Source organism: Balaenoptera musculus, chromosome 14 (assembly GCF_009873245.2).
Source record: "Balaenoptera musculus isolate JJ_BM4_2016_0621 chromosome 14, mBalMus1.pri.v3, whole genome shotgun sequence".
Classification (NCBI taxonomy): domain Eukaryota; kingdom Metazoa; phylum Chordata; class Mammalia; order Artiodactyla; family Balaenopteridae; genus Balaenoptera; species Balaenoptera musculus.
Genome location: NC_045798.1, coordinates 57914557 through 57938236, shown reverse-complemented (window position 1 = coordinate 57938236; position 23680 = coordinate 57914557). Strand labels below are relative to the sequence as shown.

At 35.9% G+C, this 23680-nt stretch overlaps 1 protein-coding gene across 4 annotated transcripts in view; it reads right to left on the bottom strand.

Annotated features, from left to right (window-relative positions):
• The window catches only part of PIK3C3 (phosphatidylinositol 3-kinase catalytic subunit type 3), a 167434-nt gene that overhangs the window by 97014 nt on the left and 46740 nt on the right, over nucleotides 1–23680 (bottom strand). For all 4 annotated transcript variants that reach the window (XR_005016191.1, XR_005016190.1, XM_036823238.1 and 1 more), the window contains exons 5-9: nucleotides 18598–18684; nucleotides 16513–16608; nucleotides 13809–13880; nucleotides 9481–9585; nucleotides 8579–8671 (exon numbers count right to left, since the gene is read on the bottom strand). Coding sequence is in view for 2 of the 4 variants with exons in the window: in XM_036823238.1 (XP_036679133.1) it covers nucleotides 8579–8671; nucleotides 9481–9585; nucleotides 13809–13880; nucleotides 16513–16608; nucleotides 18598–18684 (453 nt within the window). In the remaining 2 variants the exon portion in view is untranslated. The remainder of the gene's footprint in view (nucleotides 1–8578; nucleotides 8672–9480; nucleotides 9586–13808; nucleotides 13881–16512; nucleotides 16609–18597; nucleotides 18685–23680) is intronic.

Genomic DNA, 23680 nt, shown 5'->3' with positions numbered 1-23680 from the left:
GAGATTCCCGCACTTCCCGCACGGAGGCTCGGCGCTGACCAGCACTCACCAGCCTGAGAGGCTTGTCTGCTCACCCGCCGGGGCGGGCGGGGCTGGGAACTGAGGCTCGGGCTTCGGTCGGATCGCAGGGAGAGGACTGGGGTTGGCGGCGTGAACACAGCCTGAAGGAGTTAGTGCACCACAGCTAGCCGGGAGGGAGTCCGGGAAAAAGTCTGCAGCTGCCGAAGAGGCAAGAGACTTTTTCTTCCCTGTTTCCTGGAGCGCGAGGAGAGGGGATTCAGAGCGCCGCCTAAACGAACTTCAGAGACGGGCGCGAGCCGCGGCTAACAGCGCGGATCCCACAGCAACAGGGCCGCAGAGGGAAAAACGGAGAGACTCCCGCACAGAGGCTCGGCGCCGAGCAGTGCTCACCAGCCCGAGAGGCTTGTCTGCTCACCCGCCGGGGCGGGCGGGGCTGGGAGCTGAGGCTCAGCTTCGGTCGGATCACAGGGAGAGGACTGGGGCTGGCGGCGTGAACACAGCCTGAAGGGGTTAGCGCACCACAGCTGGCTGGGAGGGAGACCGGGAAAAAGTCTGCAGCTGCCGAATAGGCAAGAGACTTTTTCTTGCCTCTTTGTTTCGCTGCGTGCAAGGAGAGGGGATTCAGAGCGCCGCCTAAACGAACTCCAGAGACTGGCGCGAGCCCCGGCTATCAGCGCGGACCCCAGAGACGGGCGTGAGACGCTGGGGCTGCTGCTGCCGCCTCCAAAAAGCCTGTGTGCAAGCACAGGTCACTCTCCACACCGCCCCTCCCGGGAGCCCGTGCAGCCCGCCACTGCCAGCGTCCCGTGATCCAGGGACAACTTCCCCGGGAGAACGCACTGTGCACCTCAGGCTGGTGCAACGTAACGCCGGCCTCTGACGCCGCAGGCTCGCCCCGCCTCCTCTGTACCCCTCCCTCCCCGCGGCCTGGGTGAGCCAGAGCCCCCGAAGCAGCTGCTCCTTTAACCCCGTCCTGTCTGGGCGGGGAACAGACGCCCTCAGGCGACCCACACGCAGAGGCGGGTCCAAATCCAAAGCTGATCCCCAGGAGCTGTGCGAATAGAGACGAGGAGGGGAAATCTCTCCCAGCAGCCTCAGAAGCAGCGGATTAAAACTCCACAAACAACTTGATGTGCCTGCATCTGTTGAATACCTGAATAGACAACGAATCATCCCAAATTCAGGAGGTGGACTTTGGGAGCAGAATATATTAATTTTTCCCCTTTTCCTTTTTTTTTGTGAGTGTATATGTATATGCTTCTGGGGGAGATTTTGTCTGTATAGCTTTGCTTTATAATAGCTTTATTTTACTTCACTATATTATAGACTCTTTCTTTCTTTCTTTCTTTCTTTCTTTCTTTCTTTCTTTCTTTCTATTTTTTCTCCCTTTTACTCTGAGCCGTGTGGACGAAAGGCTCTTGGTGCTTCAGCCAGGCATCAGGGCCGTACCTCGGAGGTGGGAGAGCCAACTTCAGGACACTGGTCCACAAGAGACCTCCCAGCTCCACGTAATACCAAACGGCAAAAATCTCTCAGAGATCTCCATCTCAACATCAAGACCCAGCATCACTCAATGACCAGCAAGCTACAGTGTTGAACACCCTATGCCAAACAACTAGCAAGACAGGAACACAGCCCCATCCATTAGCAGAGAGGCTGCCTAAAATCATAATAAAGCCACAGACACCCCAAAATACACCACCAGACGTGGACGTGCCCACCAGAAAGACAAGATCCAGCCTCATCCACCAGAGCTCAGGCACTAGTTCCCTCCACCAGGAAGCCTACACAACCCACTGAACCAACCTTAGCAACTGGGGACAGATACCAAAAACAACGGGAACTATGAACCTGCAACCTGTGATAAGGAGACCCCAAACACAGTAAGATAAGCAAAATGAGACGACAGAAAAACACACAGCAGATGAAGGAGCAAGGTCAAAATACACTAGACTTAACAAGTGAAGAGGAAATAGGTAGTCTACCTGAAAAAGAATTCAGGATAATGATAGTAAGGATGATCCAAAATCTTGGAAATAGAATAGACAAAATGCAAGAAACATTTAACAAAGACGTAGAAGAACTAAAGAGGAACCAAGCAATGATGAAAAACACAATAAATGAAATTAAAAATACTCTAGATGGGATCAATAGCAGAATAACTGAGGCAGAAGAAAGGATAAGTGATCTGGAAGATAAAATGGTGGAAATAACTACTGCAGAGCAGGATAAAGAAAAAAGAATGCAAAGAACTGAGGACAGTCTCAGAGACCTCTGGGACAACATTAAACGCACCAACATTCGATTTACAGGGGTCCCAGAAGAAGAAGAGAAAAAGAAAGGGACTGAGAAAATAATTGAAGAGATTATAGTTGAAAACTTCCCTTATATGGGAAAGGAAATAGTTAATCAAGTCCTGGAAGCACAGAGAGTCCCATACAGGATAAACCCAAGGAGAAACACGCCAAGACACATATTAATCAAACTGTCAAAAATTAAATATAAGGAAAACATATTAAAGGCAGCAAGGGAAAAACAACAAATAACACACAAGGGAATCCCCTTAAGGTTAACATCTGATCTTTCAGCAGAAACTCTGCAAGCCAGAAGGGAGTGGCAGGATATACTTAAAGTGATGAAGGAGAAGAACCTACAACCAAGATTACTCTACCCAGCAAGGATCTCATTCATATGTGATGGAGAAATTAAAACCTTTACAGACAAGCAAAAGCTGAGAGAGTTCAGCACCACCAAACCAGCTTTACAACAAATGCTAAAGGAACTTCTCTAGGCAAGAAACACAAGAGAAGGAAAACACCTACAATAACAAACCCAAAACATTTAAGAAAATGGGAATAGGAACATACATATCGATAATTACCTTGAATGTAAATGGATTAAATGCTCCCACCAAAAGACACAGGCTGGCTGAATGGATACAAAAACAAGACCCATATATATGCTGTCTACAAGAGACCCACTTCAGACCTAGAGATACATACAGACTGAAAGTGAGGGGATGGAAAAAGATATTCCATGCAAATGGAAATCAAAAGAAAGCTGGAGTAGCAATTCTCATATCAGACAAAATAGACTTTAAAATAAAGACTATTACAAGAGACAAAGAAAGACACTATATAATGATCAAGGGATCGATCCAAGAGGAAGGTATAACAATTGTAAATATTTATGCACCCAACATAGGAGCACCTCAATACATAAGGCAAATACTAACAGCCATAAAAGGGGAAATTGACAGCAACACAATCATAGTAGGGGACTTTAACACCCCACTTTCACCAATGGACAGATCATCCAAAATGAAAATAAATAAGGAAACACAAGCTTTGAATGACACATTAAACAAGATGGATTTAATTGATATTTATAGGACATTCCACCCAAAAACAACAGAATACACATTTTTCTCAAGTGCTCATGGAACATTCTCCAGGATAGATCATATCTTGGGTCACAAATCAAGCCTTGGTAAATTTAAGAAAATTGAAATAGTATCAAGTATCTTTTCCGACCACAACGCTATGAGACTAGATATCAATTACAAGAAAAGATCTGTAAAAAATACAAACACATGGAGGCTACACAATACACTACTTAATAACGAAGTGATCACTGAAGAAATCAAAGGGGAAATCAAAAAATACCTAGAAACAAATGACAATGGAGATACGACGACCCAAAACCTATGGGACGCAGCAAAAGCAGTGCTAAGAGGGAAGTTTATAGCCATACAAGCCTACCTCAAGAAACAGGAAACATCTCGAATAAACAACCTAATCTTGCACCTAAAGCAATTAGAGAAAGAAGAACAAAAAAACCCCAAAGCTAGCAGAAGGAAAGAAATTACAAAGATCAGGTCAGAAATAAATGAAAAAGAAATGAAGGAAACAATAGCAAAAATCAATGAAACTAAAAGCTGGTTCTTTGAGAAGATAAACAAAATTGATAAACCACTAGCCAGACTCATCAAAAGAAAAAGGGAGAAGACTCAAATCAATAGAATTAGAAATGAAAAAGGAGAAGTAACCACTGACACTGCAGAAATACAAAAGATAATGAGAGATTACTACAAGCAACTCTATGCCAATAAAATGGACAACCTGGAAGAAATGGACAGATTCTTAGAAATGCACAAACTGCCGAGACTGAACCAGGAAGAAATAGAAAATATGAACAGACCAATCACAAGCACTGAAATTGAAACTGTGATTAAAAACCTTCCAACAAACAAAAGCCCAGGACCAGATGGCTTCACAGGTGAATTCTATCAAACATTTAGAGAAGAGCTAACACCTATCCTTCTCAAACTCTTCCAAAATATTGCAGAGGCAGGAACACTCCCAAACTCATTCTGCGAGGCCACCATCACCCTGATACCAAAACCAGACAAAGATGTCACAAAAAAAGAAAACTACAGGCCAATATCACTGATGAACATAGATGCAAAAATCCTCAACAAAATACTAGCAAACAGAATCCAACAGCACATTAAAAGGATCGTACACCATGATCAAGTGGGGTTTATCCCAGGAATGCAAGGATTCTTCAATATACGCAAATCAATCAATGTGATACACCATATTAACAAATGAAAGGAGAAAAACCATATGATCATCTCAATAGATGCAGAGAAAGCTTTCGACAAAATTCAACACCCATTTATGATAAAAGCCCTGCAGAAAGTAGGCATAGAGGGAACTTTCCTTAACATAATAAAGGCCATATATGACAAACCAACAGCCAACATTGTCCTCATTGGTGAAAAACTGAAACCATTTCCACTAAGATCAGGAACAAAACAAGGTTGCTCACTCTCACCACTATTATTCAACATACTTTTGGAAGTGTTAGCCACAGCAATCAGAGAAGACAAAGAAATAAAAGGAATCCAAATTGGAAAAGAAGAAGTAAAGCTGTCACTATTTGCAGATGACATGATACTATACATAGAGAATCCTAAAGATGCTACCAGAAAACTCCTAGAGGTAATCAATGAATTTGGTAAAGTAGCAGGATACAAAATTAATGCACAGAAATCTCTTGCATTTCTATACACTAATGACGAAAAATCTGAAAGTGAAATTAAGAAAACACTCCCGTTTACCATTGCAACAAAAAGAATAAAATATCTAGGAATAAACCTACCTAAGGAGACAAAAGACCTGTATGCAGGAAATTATAAGACACTGATGAAAGAAATTTAAGATGATACAAATAGATGGAGAGATATACGATGTTCCTGGATTGGAAGAATCAACATTGTGAAAATGACTCTACTACCCAAAGCAATCTACAGATTCAATGCAATACCTATCAAACTACCACTGGCATTTTTCACAGAACTAGAACAAAAAATTTCACAATTTGTATGGAAACACAAAAGACCCCGAATAGCCAAAGCAATCTTGAGAACGAAAAATGGAGCTGGGGGAATCAGGCTACCTGACTTCAGACTATATTACAAAGCTTCAGTAATCAAGACAGTTTGGTACTGGCACAAAAACAGAAATATAGATCAATGGAACAGGATAGAAAGCCCAGAGATAAACCCACACACATATGGTCACCTTATCTTTGATAAAGGAGGCAAGCATATACAGTGGAGAAAAGACAGCCTCTTCAATAAGTGGTGCTGGGAAAATTGGACAGGTACATGTAAAAGTATGAAATTAGAACACTCCCTGACACCATGCACAAAAATAAACTCAAAATGGATTAAAGACCTAAGTGTAAGGGCAGACACCATCAAACTCTTAGAGGAAAAAATAGGCAGAACACTCTATGACATACATCACAGCAAGATTCTTTTTGACCCAGCTCCCAGAGAAATGGAAATAAGAACACAAATAAACAAATGGGACCTAATGAAACTTAAAAGCTTTTGCACAGCAAAGGAAACCATAAACAAGACCAAAAGACAACCATCAGAATGGGAGAAAATATTTGCAAATGAAGCAACTGACAAAGGATTAATCTCCAAGATTGACAAGCAGCTCATGCAGCTCAATAACAAAAAAACGAACAACCCAATCCAAAAATGGGCAGAAGACCTAAATAGACATTTCTCCAAAGAAGATATACAGATGGCCTACAGACACATGAAAGAATGCTCAACATCATTAATCATTAGAGAAATGCAAATCAAAACTACAATGAGATATCATCTCACACCGGTCAGAATGGCCATCATCAAAAAATCTAGAAACAATAAATGCTGGAGAGGGTGTGGAGAAAAGGGAACACTCTTGCACTGTTGGTGGGAATGTAAATTGATACAGCCACTATGGAGAACAGTATGGAGGTTCCTTAAAAAACTACAAATAGAACTACCATACGACCCAGCAATCCCACTACTGGGCATATACCCTGAGAAAACCATAGGTCAAAAAGTGTCATGTACCACAATGTTCATTGCAGCTCTATTTACAATAGCCAGGACATGGAAGCAACCTAAATGTCCATCGACAGATGAATGGATAAAGAAGATGTGGCACATATATACAATGGAATATTACTCAGCCATAAAAAGAAATGAAATGGAGGTATTTGTAATGAGGTGGATGGAGTTAGAGTCTGTCATACAGAGTGAAGTAAGTCAGAAAGAGAAAAACAAATACAGTATGCTAACACATATATACGGAAACTAAGGAAAAAAAAAAAGGCCATGAAGAACCTAGTGGCAAGACGGGAATAAAGACACAGACCTACTAGAGAATGGACTTGAGGATATGGGGAGGGGGTGGAGTGAGATGTGACAGGGTAAGAGAGTGTCATGGACATATATACACTACCAAATGTAAAATAGATAGCTAGTGGGAAGCAGCCGCATAGCACAGGAAGATCAGCTCGGTGCTTTGTGACCACCTAGAGGGGTGGGATGGGGAGGGTGGGAGGGAGGGAGATGCAAGAGGGAAGAGAAATGGGAACATATTGTATATGTATAACTGATTCACTTTGTTATAAAGCAGAAGCTAACACACCATTGTAAGGCAATTATACTTCAATAAAGATGTTTAAAAAAAAAAAAAGAGAATAACACTCAAAAGCTATAGCAAATTTAAAATTCCTCTCTCATTCTTGTTATAGATATAAAAGAGAATGAATATGATTCATCTACAAAGAATTTCCAAAGGCATCAATAAAAGATAAAGAAGAAAAGGTGAAGAGTTAAAATGAGCTGTAACTGGGTTTTTATCTTTACTTTAGAGACTAAAGGAAATACAATTGTTTCAGAAAAACAAGTTAACAAAGTAGCTAAAGACAATCTCATAAGACTGTAAACATTCATTCATTCATTCATTCTCACATAATTATATATCTGACAGATATTAATTTTCCTGATGCTTCTCTGTTTTGCCCACAATGCATTTCAGAATTCCTGTTAAGGCATACATGATGCTGTATATTCTGTATAATCCTCTTTTCTATGACTTCACTGACTACCTTCTCTACTAACTCATAAATGTGAGCCTATCAGGAAGCAGCATTTATAAGCTTTGATTCTGCACAGGTTCCTTAATCTCTCTAAGACTCAGGTTTCCTCATCTGTAGAATAGTTAACAATAATACCTATATTGTGGGGTTGTTGTGGGATTTCAAATATCCCTGACACACATTGGTTGTTTAATAAATGTTGTTTAATAAATGTTTATTATTATACCTTAACAGTTAGTCTTTGAACCTATGTTCTAAGAATTTACCGACTATTTTATGAACTAGAAGAGACTTAAAGTTCACTATAATTTAATGGACTCATATTAAATATGAGGAAACTAAAGCAGTCAAAAAGCTTCTTTGTGACAATAAATAGTAATAAATAGTAAGCCTCAAAACTAAGTCTCTACACTAAAGTCTAGTACTGACTGCTTCATTCCAATTCTCTCTCTCCAGAAACTTTATCTACTCCATAGTTCCATTATGGAAAGCAAATGTCTAGTTCTGACCTAGCCTCTATCCTCATGCCAAGCTGGATGCCATTCCACCAACTCAATTTACCATTTCAAATTACATTTCTCATACTCTCTCTCTAGCCACATCTCCTCCAGAATTCTATAGTTCTTTAAATAACATAAACCTTTTGCCAGCCACCCAGGCTCAAAGAGGTGAGAATAATGAAGATAAAGTGAGTCAACATTTACTCTGCACCTACTATGCTTTAAGTACCCAACCAGGTTATTCATCTGTATTATCTCACCTGTGAAGGAGAGTTGTCATAATTAGAAAAATGAGGAAACAAAGCTTCCAAAGCAACTTGCCTTACCTTACCCAGTAAGAGTAAGTTGTAGTGCTGGAAACTGAACCCAAGTCTCTCTGACTTAACCCATTCAGACATTGTCTACACATCAACAAATAGGTACATGTGTCTTTGTGTTTTAAATTTTTAAAAAATGGAGTAACGATATATATTACTCTATAAACCTTTCTTTTTTCAAGTTTGAGAATAAGTCTGTATTTCTCTGGCAGTTTTACTTCATTTTGCTCATTAGCAACGAAGTTTATAGATAATTTGATATATGAAAATATTCAAGAAACTCACTTTTTCTTGATTGGTAAGATAATATCTAAACTTCCATACAAGATCTTGTTCTTCATATGTAAGTTGCTTGGTTGGTGGATAACTCACAATAATCTACAACAAAGAAAACAAAAAAACTACTTTTGTCAAATAAAAAAAATAGTCCTATATATTTCCATTTCATTTAAAAATTTTCATTCATTTAAATATATATATAATTGAACTATTACAGAAGCAAGGAGAATATACATGCAGCCAAGTAAGACTTAAATTTGCTGTACTTATCAGTTCAAAAAGGATATTAAGAGTATAAGAGGAGAAAAAGATAAAAAAAAAGTCAAGCTCCATATTAAAAAAAAGTATGTAATTACAGAGCTAATTTACTTCAACCAAAGACACAACAAATCCAAATAACAAAAGCTCCCCCCAACCAAACTACTGCATGCAAGACAGGCTCAAGGATTGTACAACACAGGGAATAGATACAATAATTTGTAATAACTGCAAATGGAAAGTAACCCTTAAAAATTGTATAAAACATTTTTAAAAAAATAAAAATGAGGGAAAAAGTCCCCTCCCCCCAACACACACACAAGGAAAAGAAAAAAAAAAAAAAAAACACACCCAAATGATAAACATTTCTCTTGTTACGTCAGCGGAAGCTCAGGCAATGTATCTTAGGGCCAGTTTCTAAGAACACTATATCAAGAAAGCATACACTATTTGCAGTTCTGTCTCTAGGGCTAATATATTTCCTGAAAGCCCCAAAATGATATAAAACTACAGAAATGTGAAGTTGTTGAAATTACATAGGGTTCATTAATCTGTGTCTGAATCACTTTTAAGTGATGTGCTATCGCATCAGTTACAACCAAAATACCCACTTAATTATTTTTAAATTAATATTTTATAAATTCTCTTACATTCAGTTGATCTCTTGTGGCAGCATTAGGTTTGAGATCGTGGTCAGAAGGTCCACTTCTTAAACTCCGGGCAAGTTTGTGGTGTTTGCTCTCAACTAAATTTTCCTATAAATTATTTAAGAATATTAACCAACAATGTAAATTTCACCAGTAAGCAGTTTCAACAGCCACTTAGAAATAGAAAAGTAAATACTTAAGACCAGTTTATAATATTTAACATTTTATTCATGTTACAACTTTAGTCTCCTATGTATCTTGTGGTGATAGGGAAAGTAACCATACCTCATGCTTAACCAGGCACACATGAGCATGCCATTCCAGCTTCTTGTTTTAACTCTCCATTGTATTCAAGGTTTTATACCCTCTACCCACTGAAATGTCACCTTCACTCCAAAATCTCCCCTGGCAACTCAGATTAAAGCACTCCCTCTTCCTATGAGCTACTAGTGACTTCGTGATATAATTGTATTATCATCTTAGAGTTTAACTGCCAGTAGTAACTGAGGGCAGGGACAATGAATGACCAAAATGCTTAACTATTTTACCTATGGCCAAAATCATTAGTTTTGAACATACTTCCTTTGCTTCAGAGACTTTATTTTATTCATTTTTGTATGTGTGAATTGTCTGTTCATGTTTTTTTCCTAATTTGGCTTTCTGGTCCTTTATTCTTCAGTTCTTAAGAGTTCTTTACATATTAGATATTCAGTCCTTTGTCTGTGATGTATGTCACAAATAGTTTCTCCCAGTTTGTCAGTTGTCTTTTGACTTTGTTACAGTGTTTTCGCCATGCAAATTTTTTAACATAGTCAAATTTATCAATCATTTCTTTTGTTGCTTCTGGATTTTGACTCGTTAGAAAGTCTTTCCCTACACTGACAGTAAAGTACTAGTAAGGTTTCATTTTATAATATTTAAATCCCTGATTCATTTGGAGTTTTTCCTTATGTATGGTGTGATGTGTGGATTTGATTTAATTTCATCTTCTTCCAAATGGCTCATTCCCCAGCACTATGCTCCAGTGATGAAATGCCACCTTCGTCAATTTACATATGTACTTGGATCTATTTCTGGGATTTTTAGTCAGTTCTACCAGTCCATTTGCATATGTACATGTGCTAGTACCACACTTGTAACTATAGACTCTAATTTATTGTCTGATACAGTGATATACCAGCTTAGCAGCACTCAATGTTTGTTAAAATATATTCCTCTCTTTAGTTAATACTAATGGCTACAAATTAAAATTTTTTAACATAGGGGGTAAAGAGGGTAGCTTTTTTTCTTAATCTTTTGTTTTGTTTTATCTTGATTGTATTTAAAACTAAAAATTGTTCACAGAGGTCCTGGATCTTTGTTTTTTAATTACAGCATCCATAATATTAAACCTATAATTGTTGATGAGCATTTTCTTTAGAAAAAAAATACACTAAATATACAGACATCTCATTTACCTGACATTTTGATAGGAGTTAATATGGTCCCAGTACGACAAAACTTGAATACTCTCAACCATTTTGAACGTAACCATTAGTGTGTTTCAAATATCCAGAATGCAAAATACAATTTGATTTTATAATGAAAATTCAGTGTCAATTTTATTTTTATTTTTTAACATTTCTATTGGAGTATAATTGCTTTACAATGGTGTGTTAGTTTCTGCTTTATAACAAAGTGAATATACATATACATATATCCCCATATCTCTTCCCTCTTGCGTCTCCCTCCCTCCCACCCTCCCTATCCCACCCTTCTAGCTGGTCACAAAGCACCGAGTTGATCTCCTTGTGCTATGCGACTGCTTCCCACTAGCTATCTATTTTACATTTGGGAGTGTATATATGTCCATATATACACTACCACTCTCTCACTTTGTCCCAGCTTACCCTCCCCCCTCCCCGTGTCCTCAAGTCCATTCTCTAGTAGGTCTGCGTCTTTATTCCCGTCTAGCCCCTAGGTTCTTCATGAGGATTTTTTCTTTTTTAGATTCCATATATATGTGTTAGCATACTGTATTTGTTTTTCTCTTTCTGGCTTACTTCACTCTGTATGACGGACTCTAGGTCCATTCACCTCACTACAAATAACTCAATGTCGTTTCTTTTTATGGCTGAGTAATATTCCATTGTATATATGTGGCACATCTTCTTTATCCATTCATCTGTCGATGGACACTTAGGTTGCTTCCATGTCCTGGCTACTGTAAATAGAGCTGCAATGAACACTGTGGTACATGACTATTTTTGAATGATGGTTTTCTCAGGGTACATGCCCAGTAGTGGGATTGCTGGGTCATATGGTAGTTCTATTTTTAGTTGTTTTAAGGAAACTTCATATTGTTCTCCATAGTGGCTGTAACAATTTACATTCCCACCAACAGTGTATGAGGGTTCCCTTTTCTCCACACCCTCTCCAGCATTTACTGTTTGTAGATTTCTTGATGATGGCCATTCTGACCTGTGTGAGATGATATCGCATTGTAGTTTTGATTTGCATTTCTCTAATGATTAATGATGTTAAGCATTCTTTCATGTGTTTGTTGGCAATCTGTATATCTTTGGAGAAATGTCTATTTAGGTCGTCTGCCCAATTTTGGATTGGGTTGTTTTTTGGATATTGAGCTGCATGAGCTGCTTGTAAATTTTGGAGATTAATCCTTTGTCGGCTGCTTCATTTGCAAATATTTTCTCCCATTCTGAGGGTTGTCTTTTCGTCTTGCTTATGGTTTCCTTTGCTGTGCAAAAGCTTTGAAGTTTCATTAGGTCCTATTTGTTTATTTTTGTTTTTATTTCCATTTCTCTAGGTGGTAGGTCAAAAAGGATCTTGCTGTGATTTATGTCACAGAGTGTTCTGCCTATGTTTTCCTCTACGAGTTTGATAGTGTCTGGCCTTACATTTAGGTCTTTAATCCATTTTGAGTTTTTTGTGTGTATGGTGTTAGGGAGTGTTCTAATTTCATTCTTTTACATGTAGCTGTCCAGCTTTCCCAGCACCACTTATCGAAGAGGCTGTCTTTTCTCCATTGTAATATTCTTGCCTCCTTTATCAAAGGTAAGGTGACCATATGTGCGTGGGTTTATCTCTGGGCTTTCTATCCTGTTCCATTGATCTATATTTCTGTTTTTGTGCCAGTACCATACTGTCTTGATTACTGTAACTTTGTAGTATAGCCTGAAGTCCGGGAGCCTGATTCCTCCAGCTCCGTTTTTCTTTCTCAAGATTGCTTTGGCTATTCGGGGTCTTTTGTGTTTCCATACAAATTGTGAAATTTTTTGTTCTAGTTCTGTGAAAAATGCCATTGGTAGTTTGATAGGGATTGCATTGAATCTGGAGATTGCTTTGGGTAGTATAGTCATTTTCACAATGTTGATTCTTCTAATCCACAGTGTCAATTTTAGATCTATTAACTTTATTTTATTATGCTAGGCATAAGATCTGTGAAAGTACTTAGGTGTTTGTTTCTAAGATTCCCGAGTGACCTTTGTTTTCTAACTTTTTATTCCCTTTTCCCCCCTATTTCTTCCTTTGATGTTAGGCCATCAGCCATTACTTCCTGCTCTAATGAACTGTATTTACTCCAGTCATCATGTTTTCATCTTCCCATGTACTACTTTTTATCTACTTTGTTCTGATTAGGAAGGTAATTAATCTAATTAGAAATGTATAAAATAAGGAGAAAATAGTTCAGAGTGATATAAATGAATTCTAAGTGTAAATATCACAGTATCTCTTATGTTGCTATAAGGATTTTTTGCCTGGAACTTTCTAAATTTGAAGTCATCAAATTAAATCTCTGCTGCAAAGTAGGAATTCTTCCTCTTTCTTATTCCTAAGAGAGCTATCATCTCAACAATTCAATGCAGGTATATCAAAATCATCCAAAACACCATAATCCAAATTGAATAGTTCTAGTAGTTACAATAATCTTCCCTATTTTTCAACAAAATCAGTCTCCCTAAAATTTCCATCCATTGATCTTAGTGTTATCTTCTGGTAGAAATAATTTCCCTTCTGTTATGATGACAATCTTTCAAATACTTGTTTCCCCGAGTCCTTCAAGACTGCATTCCATAGCTTTTTCAATAATTCAAACAAAATGGTTCCCCAACACTATACTATCTTGACCTTATTTTAAGGTGTTAAGATTTCTTGTAAAGATTCCATCTGAACCTGATTACATATATCAATAGCTGAAGTGAATTTATGAATCTTTTAAATAACCAATGTAGTTACAGATATAGTTTTTAAAAAGAAAGTGTATGATGTGGATCTAAGTCATAATCACTCTGGAAAAAAGAATTTTCATAAGAAATTTGACAATGACTCACCATAGACATCTGAGGGTCAGGAACTTTCACTATCTCAAAGCTTGTTAAGATTGGAGATGACTCATCACCATCCTGGATTACAGCATAACAAGTTTTAAAAAAATTTTTTTAACCAAATGGTTAAAATGTCATACATGATCATGTGCACTCTAATGTATTTTAATTTTTAATGAACATCGTTCCTCCCTTTAAAAAATTATCTTCATTCAACTATATTTTAAAATACATATCCATTTTTTACCTTTTGTTGCTGATAAAATATTTTGAGAAAAATAAACTCTAACAATAAAAAAAGTCTGTATTATAGTTTTTAGAGATATGAGGTCTGGAAATTAGTAGATTGTCTTTGTCCGGATTTTGTTTTAAACTTTGCTTATAATGACTGAGTCAAAAGAGTATGTCCTAATTTTCAAACTTAGAACAAGAAACCAAAGAGTATAATTAAAATATGGCACAATGGATCTGTCGCATCATTTGCAAAAACTACTAAGTGGATTTTGGTAATTTTTCAAATTATCACAATTAAGTTCCACTCAGATAAGTAGAATTTTAAATGTGGGTTAACATTACTCAAACTTATATACGACTAGAAACTCAGCAGCATTGCTTCTCAGAGGATACTTACTCAACGCAATGCAAATTTGAATAGCAAGAATCAATCCATCAATTCTTAAGAAATAAATCTGTCTTATTTTGTTGGTATTATCATTTTTGAAGAATTTTGCCTTTTACTTTTATCCAATTCAGGCAAGAAAGGTAATTCTGCATAATAAATGTCACTGCATACATCCTGGAAAAGGATAAACTAATTAAGGTTGAAATTCATTTCCTCACAACTGTACACTTAGCATCAAGTTTTTCTGTCAATTTCCAAATGCTAGCATATTTTCAATTTTAGATATGAGCAACAAAATCAGGAGAGACTGAAAGAGGGGAAGTATTGTGACTTTACTTTAGGTTCAGTAACTGAGTCCTAGAGAAAACCACAAATTCCCACAGCCATTGTTTAACAGGCTGGTTCTCAGTCACAACATCAGAAAACACATTTATCAGCCCAACTGTGACAAGTAATCTTCACTAAGGCTATCTGTCACAAAAGACAGGTGACAGGAAAGTATATTTCCATTAGATTCAATACACTGGCCCAGCAATCTTTACACTAAGTGGAAATATGACAGGGTAGGTAGACAGGCATTAATTTATGGGCAATTTTCAAGAAGCAGTAGAAAGGGGTCAAGAACCTTTTCAAAAATACTAGAAATTCTTCTAATTTCTATTCTGTTATTATTTCATCTATCATCAAAGCTGTCTTTCAAAAGATCCTTCAAGTCTCCAATGATTGAAAGTACCATCACCATTAGCATGTTTCTGCAATATAAACTCCATATGGGCAGGAAATACTGCTTTTAATGAAATTACATATAGTAAAAATGTAAAAAGTGATTTTATTAAGATGTATTGGTAACAAAACAATTTCACTCACCTACATTTCCCTTTCTTTTTAATGTAGTCTTTCTAATTAATTAACAAAAAATATTAAATAGTCTACCTTCTTATCTTTTTTTTCCCCCAGAGAGTACTATTTATAAAATAAAAAGCTGAAACAAGTTAACTTTTCCCAACCTTTTACTTTAGGAAGGGGTACAAGCTAAAGAGAAAAATACATTAACTTGAAAAGTACCAGAAAAATGATCACAAGTTAACTATACAAACCCTAAACCTTCATTATGAAAACATCTTTCAAATAGTAATTTAATAGTTATAAAACATATATTTTTAAAAAATCACTTGTGACAACTTTAACAAATAACACTAATGTGTAAAGGTAATTTAAAAGTGCTGCTTCTAATGAACAAATAAACTGCATATAGCTTAGCTCTATGCTAGAAGAAATATTTTTCTATTATGCCATGTATCGAAAGTCTGTCCTCATTCACGCTGATTCTGATTCGCACTGTCCTCATAAGCACTTGTCTCAGTACTTCCAAAATAACAGAAGGTACCTAATTTATGTGGTTTTGAACTACGCATACTATTATTTCTGTAGTACTAAAATGAAGACCCATCAATAAGCATTTAAGGCACAGATATTTTTCAAGTAGCTAGATATCAAATATACAACTACTTTCTTTTGGTAATGAACAGACCAGAGCAAATTCATAACTTCATATTCATTACCACTCAGCCTCCTGATAACATGGTTTTCTTAATTCTGCATATATTATATAAATGAACATTTATAAGGTATTTCATAAGCATACTTATGTTGGAATTGTTACATATACAATTCCAACACATTACATACACACTCAAATAACAAACATACCCTTAACATTCAATAGCCTACCACATAAAAAATATGATTCCCTCTTTTTACTTTTCAAATGGACACTGCTTGTTAATGAAGCTACTGCTCTAATGTCTTACTTGCCAATTTACAGAACAATTAATCAAAAAGTTTTTAATCTCTTGCATATTTATTGAATTCTATAACCCAGAACTGCATTACATGAGTGATCAGCTTTTGTAATCTTGTTGTAGCTATATGATTTGATTTGTGTATATACAAACAGCTGCTGCTGACAGCTGTCTGCTGCCATTCTGCAGCCAAAGAATTCATCCCAGCAGGAAAAACAATAAATTTTTTTTTAATGTTTCCCCTCCCTTCTACTTTAGAGACCATAAACAGTTCCAAGGAAAATACCTTTTCATAATAAACAATACCATATTCCTTATCATCACACTTGACACATCGAAACTCAACCATCAAGTACATGAAATTAGAACTTCGTTTTTCACTCTAAAAAAGAAAAAACAAGATTTTTTATGAAAAATGATTTTCTTCAACATCAGTTTGTATCATTATTCCCAATTCAGTAATACATGGATTCTATCAAATACAATTTAAAATGTAACAATTTTTTATTTCATTATTATAAATGCACTGTTTTACACAGCACTACTATTTCATTATATACAGCACTACTGTTTTATCCAGAAGTGCCTACTACTCACTTATAACTCTCTCCTCAAACTTAATGACATTTTTGGTTTATTCAGTAGTATGAATTCTATTATTTAACATTTAAAGGTATTTCATACACATTTGCAGGAGAATTATTTTATTTAAAAAAAAATTTTGTATTTCTAATAATTTTAAGCAAAGAACAGTTCACCTTTAAACCATATGGACTAATCTAACTATAGAAATTAATATAAGTATAACAAAAAACAAAAGTAAAACAAAGTATGTAACTAAGGACAGAGGTCATTTGAGCTTAACAGATACAACATTAACAAGTTTTTCACAATTTATAAATAAATGGTCTTAAAATAACTTGTAATCATTTGTAAAGTTTTATCAATAGACTTTAAATACACTGGGAAGAGTTACTTCTTCCCCAACATGTAAAATGCTGATTGTGTGTATAAATGTGCCCCCTTAAAAAAGTAAATATATTAATAATGAAGTGAAAATAAAATGAAATTTAAAAGGGCGATTAGTCCTGACCCAAAACAGTTTGAAAAATGGCTTTAAATCTATATGTATATAATCATAAAGATCTAAGGAGGTCACTTAAACTGTTCAGCTTTATGAAGCATATTATAATCTATTATGATAATGGTAATGGCCTCCCTCCTATCTTTCAAAGAGTGCAGATAGAGTGAGTGAAAAAGGCTGGGCAAAGCATGCTCTAATGTTACATTGTCTACACCCAGGGTTATCTAAGTTGAAGAATAGAAAAATTAAAATATTTTTTAACTAAAAATAGGAAAAAGAAAAAAGTAAGCATTTTGATTAAACTATTTTTGGAATGTGACTATTATCAAAATTCAAAAAAGTAAAATTTTCTTCCAGTTTCAGTATATAAGAATGTATTATGAATACATTTAGAAAAGATGTCCAGTATTCATACTGAATATAAATGTTGTTAGACACTACTAATTAGTTTTTAAAAAATGAACAATGTCAGAATTTAACTTTTCTAAGTGTTCACTGTAAAATGACAAATTTCTCTCTTTCCACCTGCTGAAAACTGTTGAAAGAACACAAAACAAGTCAGTTGTGCCATGTGGTGATCACTATAAGCTATGCATTTCACAAAATTGCTATTCCTCTCTCCTAATGTGACTAATATATAACCATTATTTCTGCTTTCTAGACATAGAATGTTAGGCCAAACATCTAGTATTTCAGTGCTAGTGCACAGAAAAAAATTTTTTGTCGTTCTAACTTTTGTTAACAGTTTCACTGAAGCCATCTTTTCATTAAACATATTCTGGACCAATACACAAAATCAAGAAAGCACACAAATTACTTGAACCATGTAACCTCATTAAGTGTGCACAGCCCTATATGTACTAAATAAGACAAGGAATATCTTAATTGGAGAGAGGAATTGCTATTGATGATTTAAGGTAACTGAAGTGAAGAGGTTGTTTTGACACTATGTTGACAGATTTATCCAATCAACTTGGACATAAACTGCCATATGGAGAAAGAGAGAACATACAAGTGAGGCATCAAGCTTAACATGGGCTTCACTTATATGATATTTAGTACACTTACGATATCCACTACCTTTTTCGGGGTTCAAGAGAACACTAAAATATAAGAAAGGCAGATATCCTAAGTTTTCCTTTTATTAGCATAAACCTCACAACTAGAGGTAATCCTCAATGCTCCCACATTTGAGAGATACCTGGCAATAAATAGTTCTTCTAAAAAATTTTTCAGTTAAAATTCTGGAGAAAATATTTTGAAATAAAAAAGAGGGATACAACCCACCTCATTTATCATTTCTATTTCTCTAAATGTCAATCTGTCCAGCCAATCTACTTTCACCATGTGACCTTGTCGATGAGCTTTGGTGAGCTGCAAAAAATATATAATGGAGAAAATTTTAAGAGATAGATCTCACAGAAAGGAGGATAAAGAATGGTAATGATCATCAACATGACACTGGAAGTACTAGCTAATGCAAAGAAAAAGGAAATAAATGATATACAGATTGGGAAGAAAGAAATAATACTTTCTTTATTCAAAGGTGACATGATCATTTATGTAGAAAATATTTTAAAATGGACAAAAAGCTCCTGGAACTAATAAGCAATTACAGCAAGGAAGATACAAGGTTCATATATAAAAGTCAATCTCTTTCTTATATATTGTTACCAGCAATCAATAAGTAAAATTTGAAATTAAAAACACAATATCAAAACACAGTATCATTTACATTAGCGCCTCCCAAAAATGAAATTGGTATAAATCTAACAAAATATGTACAAGATCTACGTGGGGAAAACTACAAAACTCTGATGAACAAAATCAAAGAAGAACTAAATTAATGGACAGATACTCCATTCACGGTAAGATGACTCAATATTGTCAAGATGTCAGTACTTCCCAACTTGATTTATAGATTCAAAGCAATCCTAGTCCAAAAAAAAAAAAAAATCCCAGCAAGTTATTTTGTAGATATCAACAAACTGATTCTAAAGTTTATATGGAAAGGCAAAAGATCCATAATAGCCAACACAGTACTGAAGAACAAAATTGGAAGTTATATATTACCCAACTATAAGACTTAATATATAGCTACTGTAATCAAGACAGTGTGATATTGGCAAAAGAATAGATAAATGGATCAACGGAACAGAATGGAGTCCAGAAAGAGACCACATAAATAGAGCCAACGATCTTTGACCAAGAAGCAGAGGCAATAAAATGGAGCAAAGAGTCTTTTCAAATATCGCTGCGATAACTGGACATGCACATGCAAACGAATACGTGTAGACAAAGACCTTACACTCTTCACAATAATTAACTCAAAATGAATCACAGACCTAAATGTAAATCGCAAAATACAAAACTCCTAGAAGATAACATAGGAGAAAACCTAGATGACCTTGGGTATGGTGACAACTTTTTAGATGCAACACCAAAGGCATAATCCATGAAAGAAATCACTGATAAGCTGGACTTCATTAAAATTAAAAAATTCTGCTCTGTGAAAGACATTGTGAAGAGAATGAGAAAACAAGCCACGGACTGGGAGAAAATATTTGCAAAAGACACATATGATAAAGGAATGTTGGCCAAAATATACAAAGAACTCTTAAAACTCAACAATAAGAAAATAACCAACCTGATTTAAAAAATGGGCCAAAGATCTTAATAAACAACCCACCAAAGAAGAGATATGGATGGCAAATAAGCATATGAAAAGATGCTCCACATCATATGCCATCAGGGAAATGCAAATTAAAACAATGAGAAATCACTAAACACTTATCAGAATGACCAAGATTTGGAACACTGACAACACCAAATGCAGGTGAGGATGTAGAGCTACAGGAAATCTCATTAATTGCTGGTGGGAATGCAAAATGTACAGCCATTCTGGAAGTCAGTGTGGCAGTTTCTTACAAAACTAAACATACTCTTACCATACAGTCCAGGAATTGCCCTCCATGGTATTTACCCAAAGGAGTTGAATACTTAATGCCCACACAAAAGCCTGCACATGGATATTTATAGCAGCTTTATTTATAATAATCAAAACTTGGAAGCAATTCAGATGGCCTTCACCAAGTGAATGGATAAATGGATACATTCAAACAATGTTATATAGTGCGAAAAGGAAAGGAGGTATCAATCAATGAAAAGACATGGAGGAACCTTAAGTACACATTACTTGCACATTGCTAAGTGAAAGAGGCCAATCTGAAAAGGGTAGGTACAGTATGATTCCAAGTAAAGAAAAGGTATTGATAAAACTATGGAGATAATAAAAAGATAACTAGTTGCCCAGGGTTGCGGGGGAAGAAGGGATGTATAAGTGGAGCACAGAAGATTTTTAGGGCAGTAAAACTACTCTGTATCATACTATAATGATGGACAAATGACATTAAACATTTGTCAAAGCCCATAGAATGTACAATACCAAGAGAGAACACTGAGGTATATGGTCTTTGGGTGATTATGAGTTGTCAGTATAGGTTCATCAATTGTAACAAATTGTAACAAATGTACCACTGTGGTGAGAAGTGTTGACAATAGGGGAGGCTATGCATGTGCTGCGGCAGAGTGTATATGAGAAATATCTGTACCTTCCTCTTAGTATTGCTGTGAATGTAAAACTGTTCAACAAAAATAAAATCTTTAAAAAATCTAAAAAATCAAAAAAAGAAGTGTTATGTCACCTTCACATTTGATATATTCTCATACACAACAGAAGCCATACACAACTATCAAGATAAGAAATGGACTTGGCTAGAGACTAATCATCATAGTTTTTTACAGAGAAACAAAAAATTTTAAATGGTCTATAATCTGCCATCTAAACATGCTAAAAAATAATGAAGCCTTTCCTGAAATTATCTCCATGTTCCATATTTCTTGCATTTTGATTATTACAAAGGGAGAGAATTATAATGATAGTTCTTCAAATTGGAAATAAACTTCTATTTTTTTCACATCTCAATATGAAAAATAACAGACAGTTACATAAATAAGGCATTTCTCTGGAGCCTATAATTTACTACTGTAAGACTTAAGCACATAGGTGTGCATGTGCGCTTTACTTTTAAGAAGGAGTAATAAAAGAATTAACGGGCGGCTTCCCTGGTGGCGCAGTGGTTGAGAATCTGCCTGCTAATGCAGGGGACATGGGTTCGCGCCCTGGTCTGGGAAGATCCCACATGCCGCGGAGCAATTAGGCCCGTGAGCCACAACTACTGAGCCTGCGTGTTTGGAGCCTGTGCTCCGCAACAAGAGAGGTCACGATAGTGAGAGGCCCGCGCACCGCGATGAAGAGTGGTCCCCACTTGCCGCAACTAGAGAAAGCCCTAGCACAGAAACGAAGACCCAACATAGCAATCAATCAATCAATCAATCAATCAATCTTTTTAAAAAAAAAGAATTAACGGTAATAAAAGAACCAGCGGTAAAAGAATTTCTAGAGTTGCAGTTGGTAGAGTCCTCTGAAGGTCTTACATACCAACCTACCTTTGGTTTCACAAATTAAATAATACATTGACACTTCAAATATACAGAGAATTCAAGATAATTTCCAAGGTCCTCAAACTGAAACTAGATTTTGTCTTAGAAAGTGTAATTTTAAACATCAGCATTATTCATGTATCAAATCCCCTCTTTCTTTCTAAACAAATTCATAGCATAAAGCAAAATTGAGCATTAAGGACTGCAATGGTAGCTTGTCTTTATGATTTGTCTTCGTTTCCATTATACATGTTATGATGGTGTTCCTACAAGGATGCCAAACACTTCTACCAATTATTATCTCTCTCACAGAACTAAAAATCTTCATCAATATTCTTTATATCTCTCAACTAAGGGACTCTTATCACAACTACATGGTCATACTATTTCAGAAATGAAAATAGTAGCTTCATACAAAAAGTCTGAGGATCATTGTAATATAAAAATATTATCAGCTTAGCTTTCTTCTGAATAACAAATTCCTTTTCACTTGAGGTAATCTCTAAATGAAAATGGATGAGGCAACAAAAAGAGCTTAGCACTATTACTCACACAAAGCAGGGACTAAACATTTTGCTGGCTCTGGTGGAACATTAGACAAATACACTAACATGGAAACAGACTAAGAATTAGTTACAAGGGAACCAAAAGAACACCAGGCAATGTGACCTAAAGGGAAGAGTGCTAGACTAGGAGCCATTTGACCTGGGTTCTAACCCTAGCACTCCATTTTCGAATTCTGTCATTTTCGAACCCTCATGTACAAAAAGAAGTATTAACTTCTATTTCTGCTAGCAAAATTCAAATAGGATAATGGATGCAAAATATGATAGGTAGTATTATTCCATACGGTCATTAGAGAATTATATTCTCACGCATTTTGCCACATGTTCCAAACTAGTTTTTTAAATGAATAAAAATATAAAGGGTCGTATCACATCAACTACCACACTGAAGTGGCAGAGCTAGGATTTAAACCCCAGGTCTATAAAGTCCATACTCCTTCTATCAGTCTTTGCTATCTCCTCTATTGATGCAGTCATAGTAAAAGATTTAAGTCTAATTAACTTTTGTAATTTTTTAAACACAAGTTTCATACTTATGATACAGTAGTTGATTCTCCACTAGTTTCCTTTGAGGAAAAAATTGACAATAGCATATTAAGTTTAGATGTTGCAGAATGTGTTGGGCATTTTTCTCTCCCTTACTAAATAATCAGACAAATCAAAAATTTTCTAAAGTCATTTCACTAATTCCAGAATTCATGTTTGCTGCTAATAAATATTATTTCCTATATAGCATATTCTTACCTTCTGTATTTGAATACTAAAAGATGACCATTCTCAACCTTACAAATAGCAACCAAAGAATGCATGGTCAAGGATGGTAGTACCATAAACTGGTAAAGCCATTCTGGAGTACAAGTTTAAATTACCTGAGACATATTCATATTTGTGCATCACTGTTTGCAATATGGAAAACTGAGACATAAAAGAATGTAAATGTCTATCAATAGTGGGAACTGTTAAGTAAACTATGGCACACACACTAAGAAATACTATAATCAAAAAGAAAGAAAAATCCATATACCCCAATAGGAAACATCACTATGACACTGTTGAATGCAAAAGCCAACTGCAGAATGAGAGGTACCACTTATGCTATGACTGTTTGTTTACAAGTTTGTCTCACACCAGACTCTTGAGATTGACAGCAGAATTTCTAGATATTTCTCTGCTTGAATCAGTTTTATAATTTCTGTTGCACTAGAAAGTTACCACTCAAAATGTCCCCTAGCTACTTATGCTATTTATCTGATACTATGTAACAAAGCACCACAAAACTTAGTGCCTTAAAACACCACTCA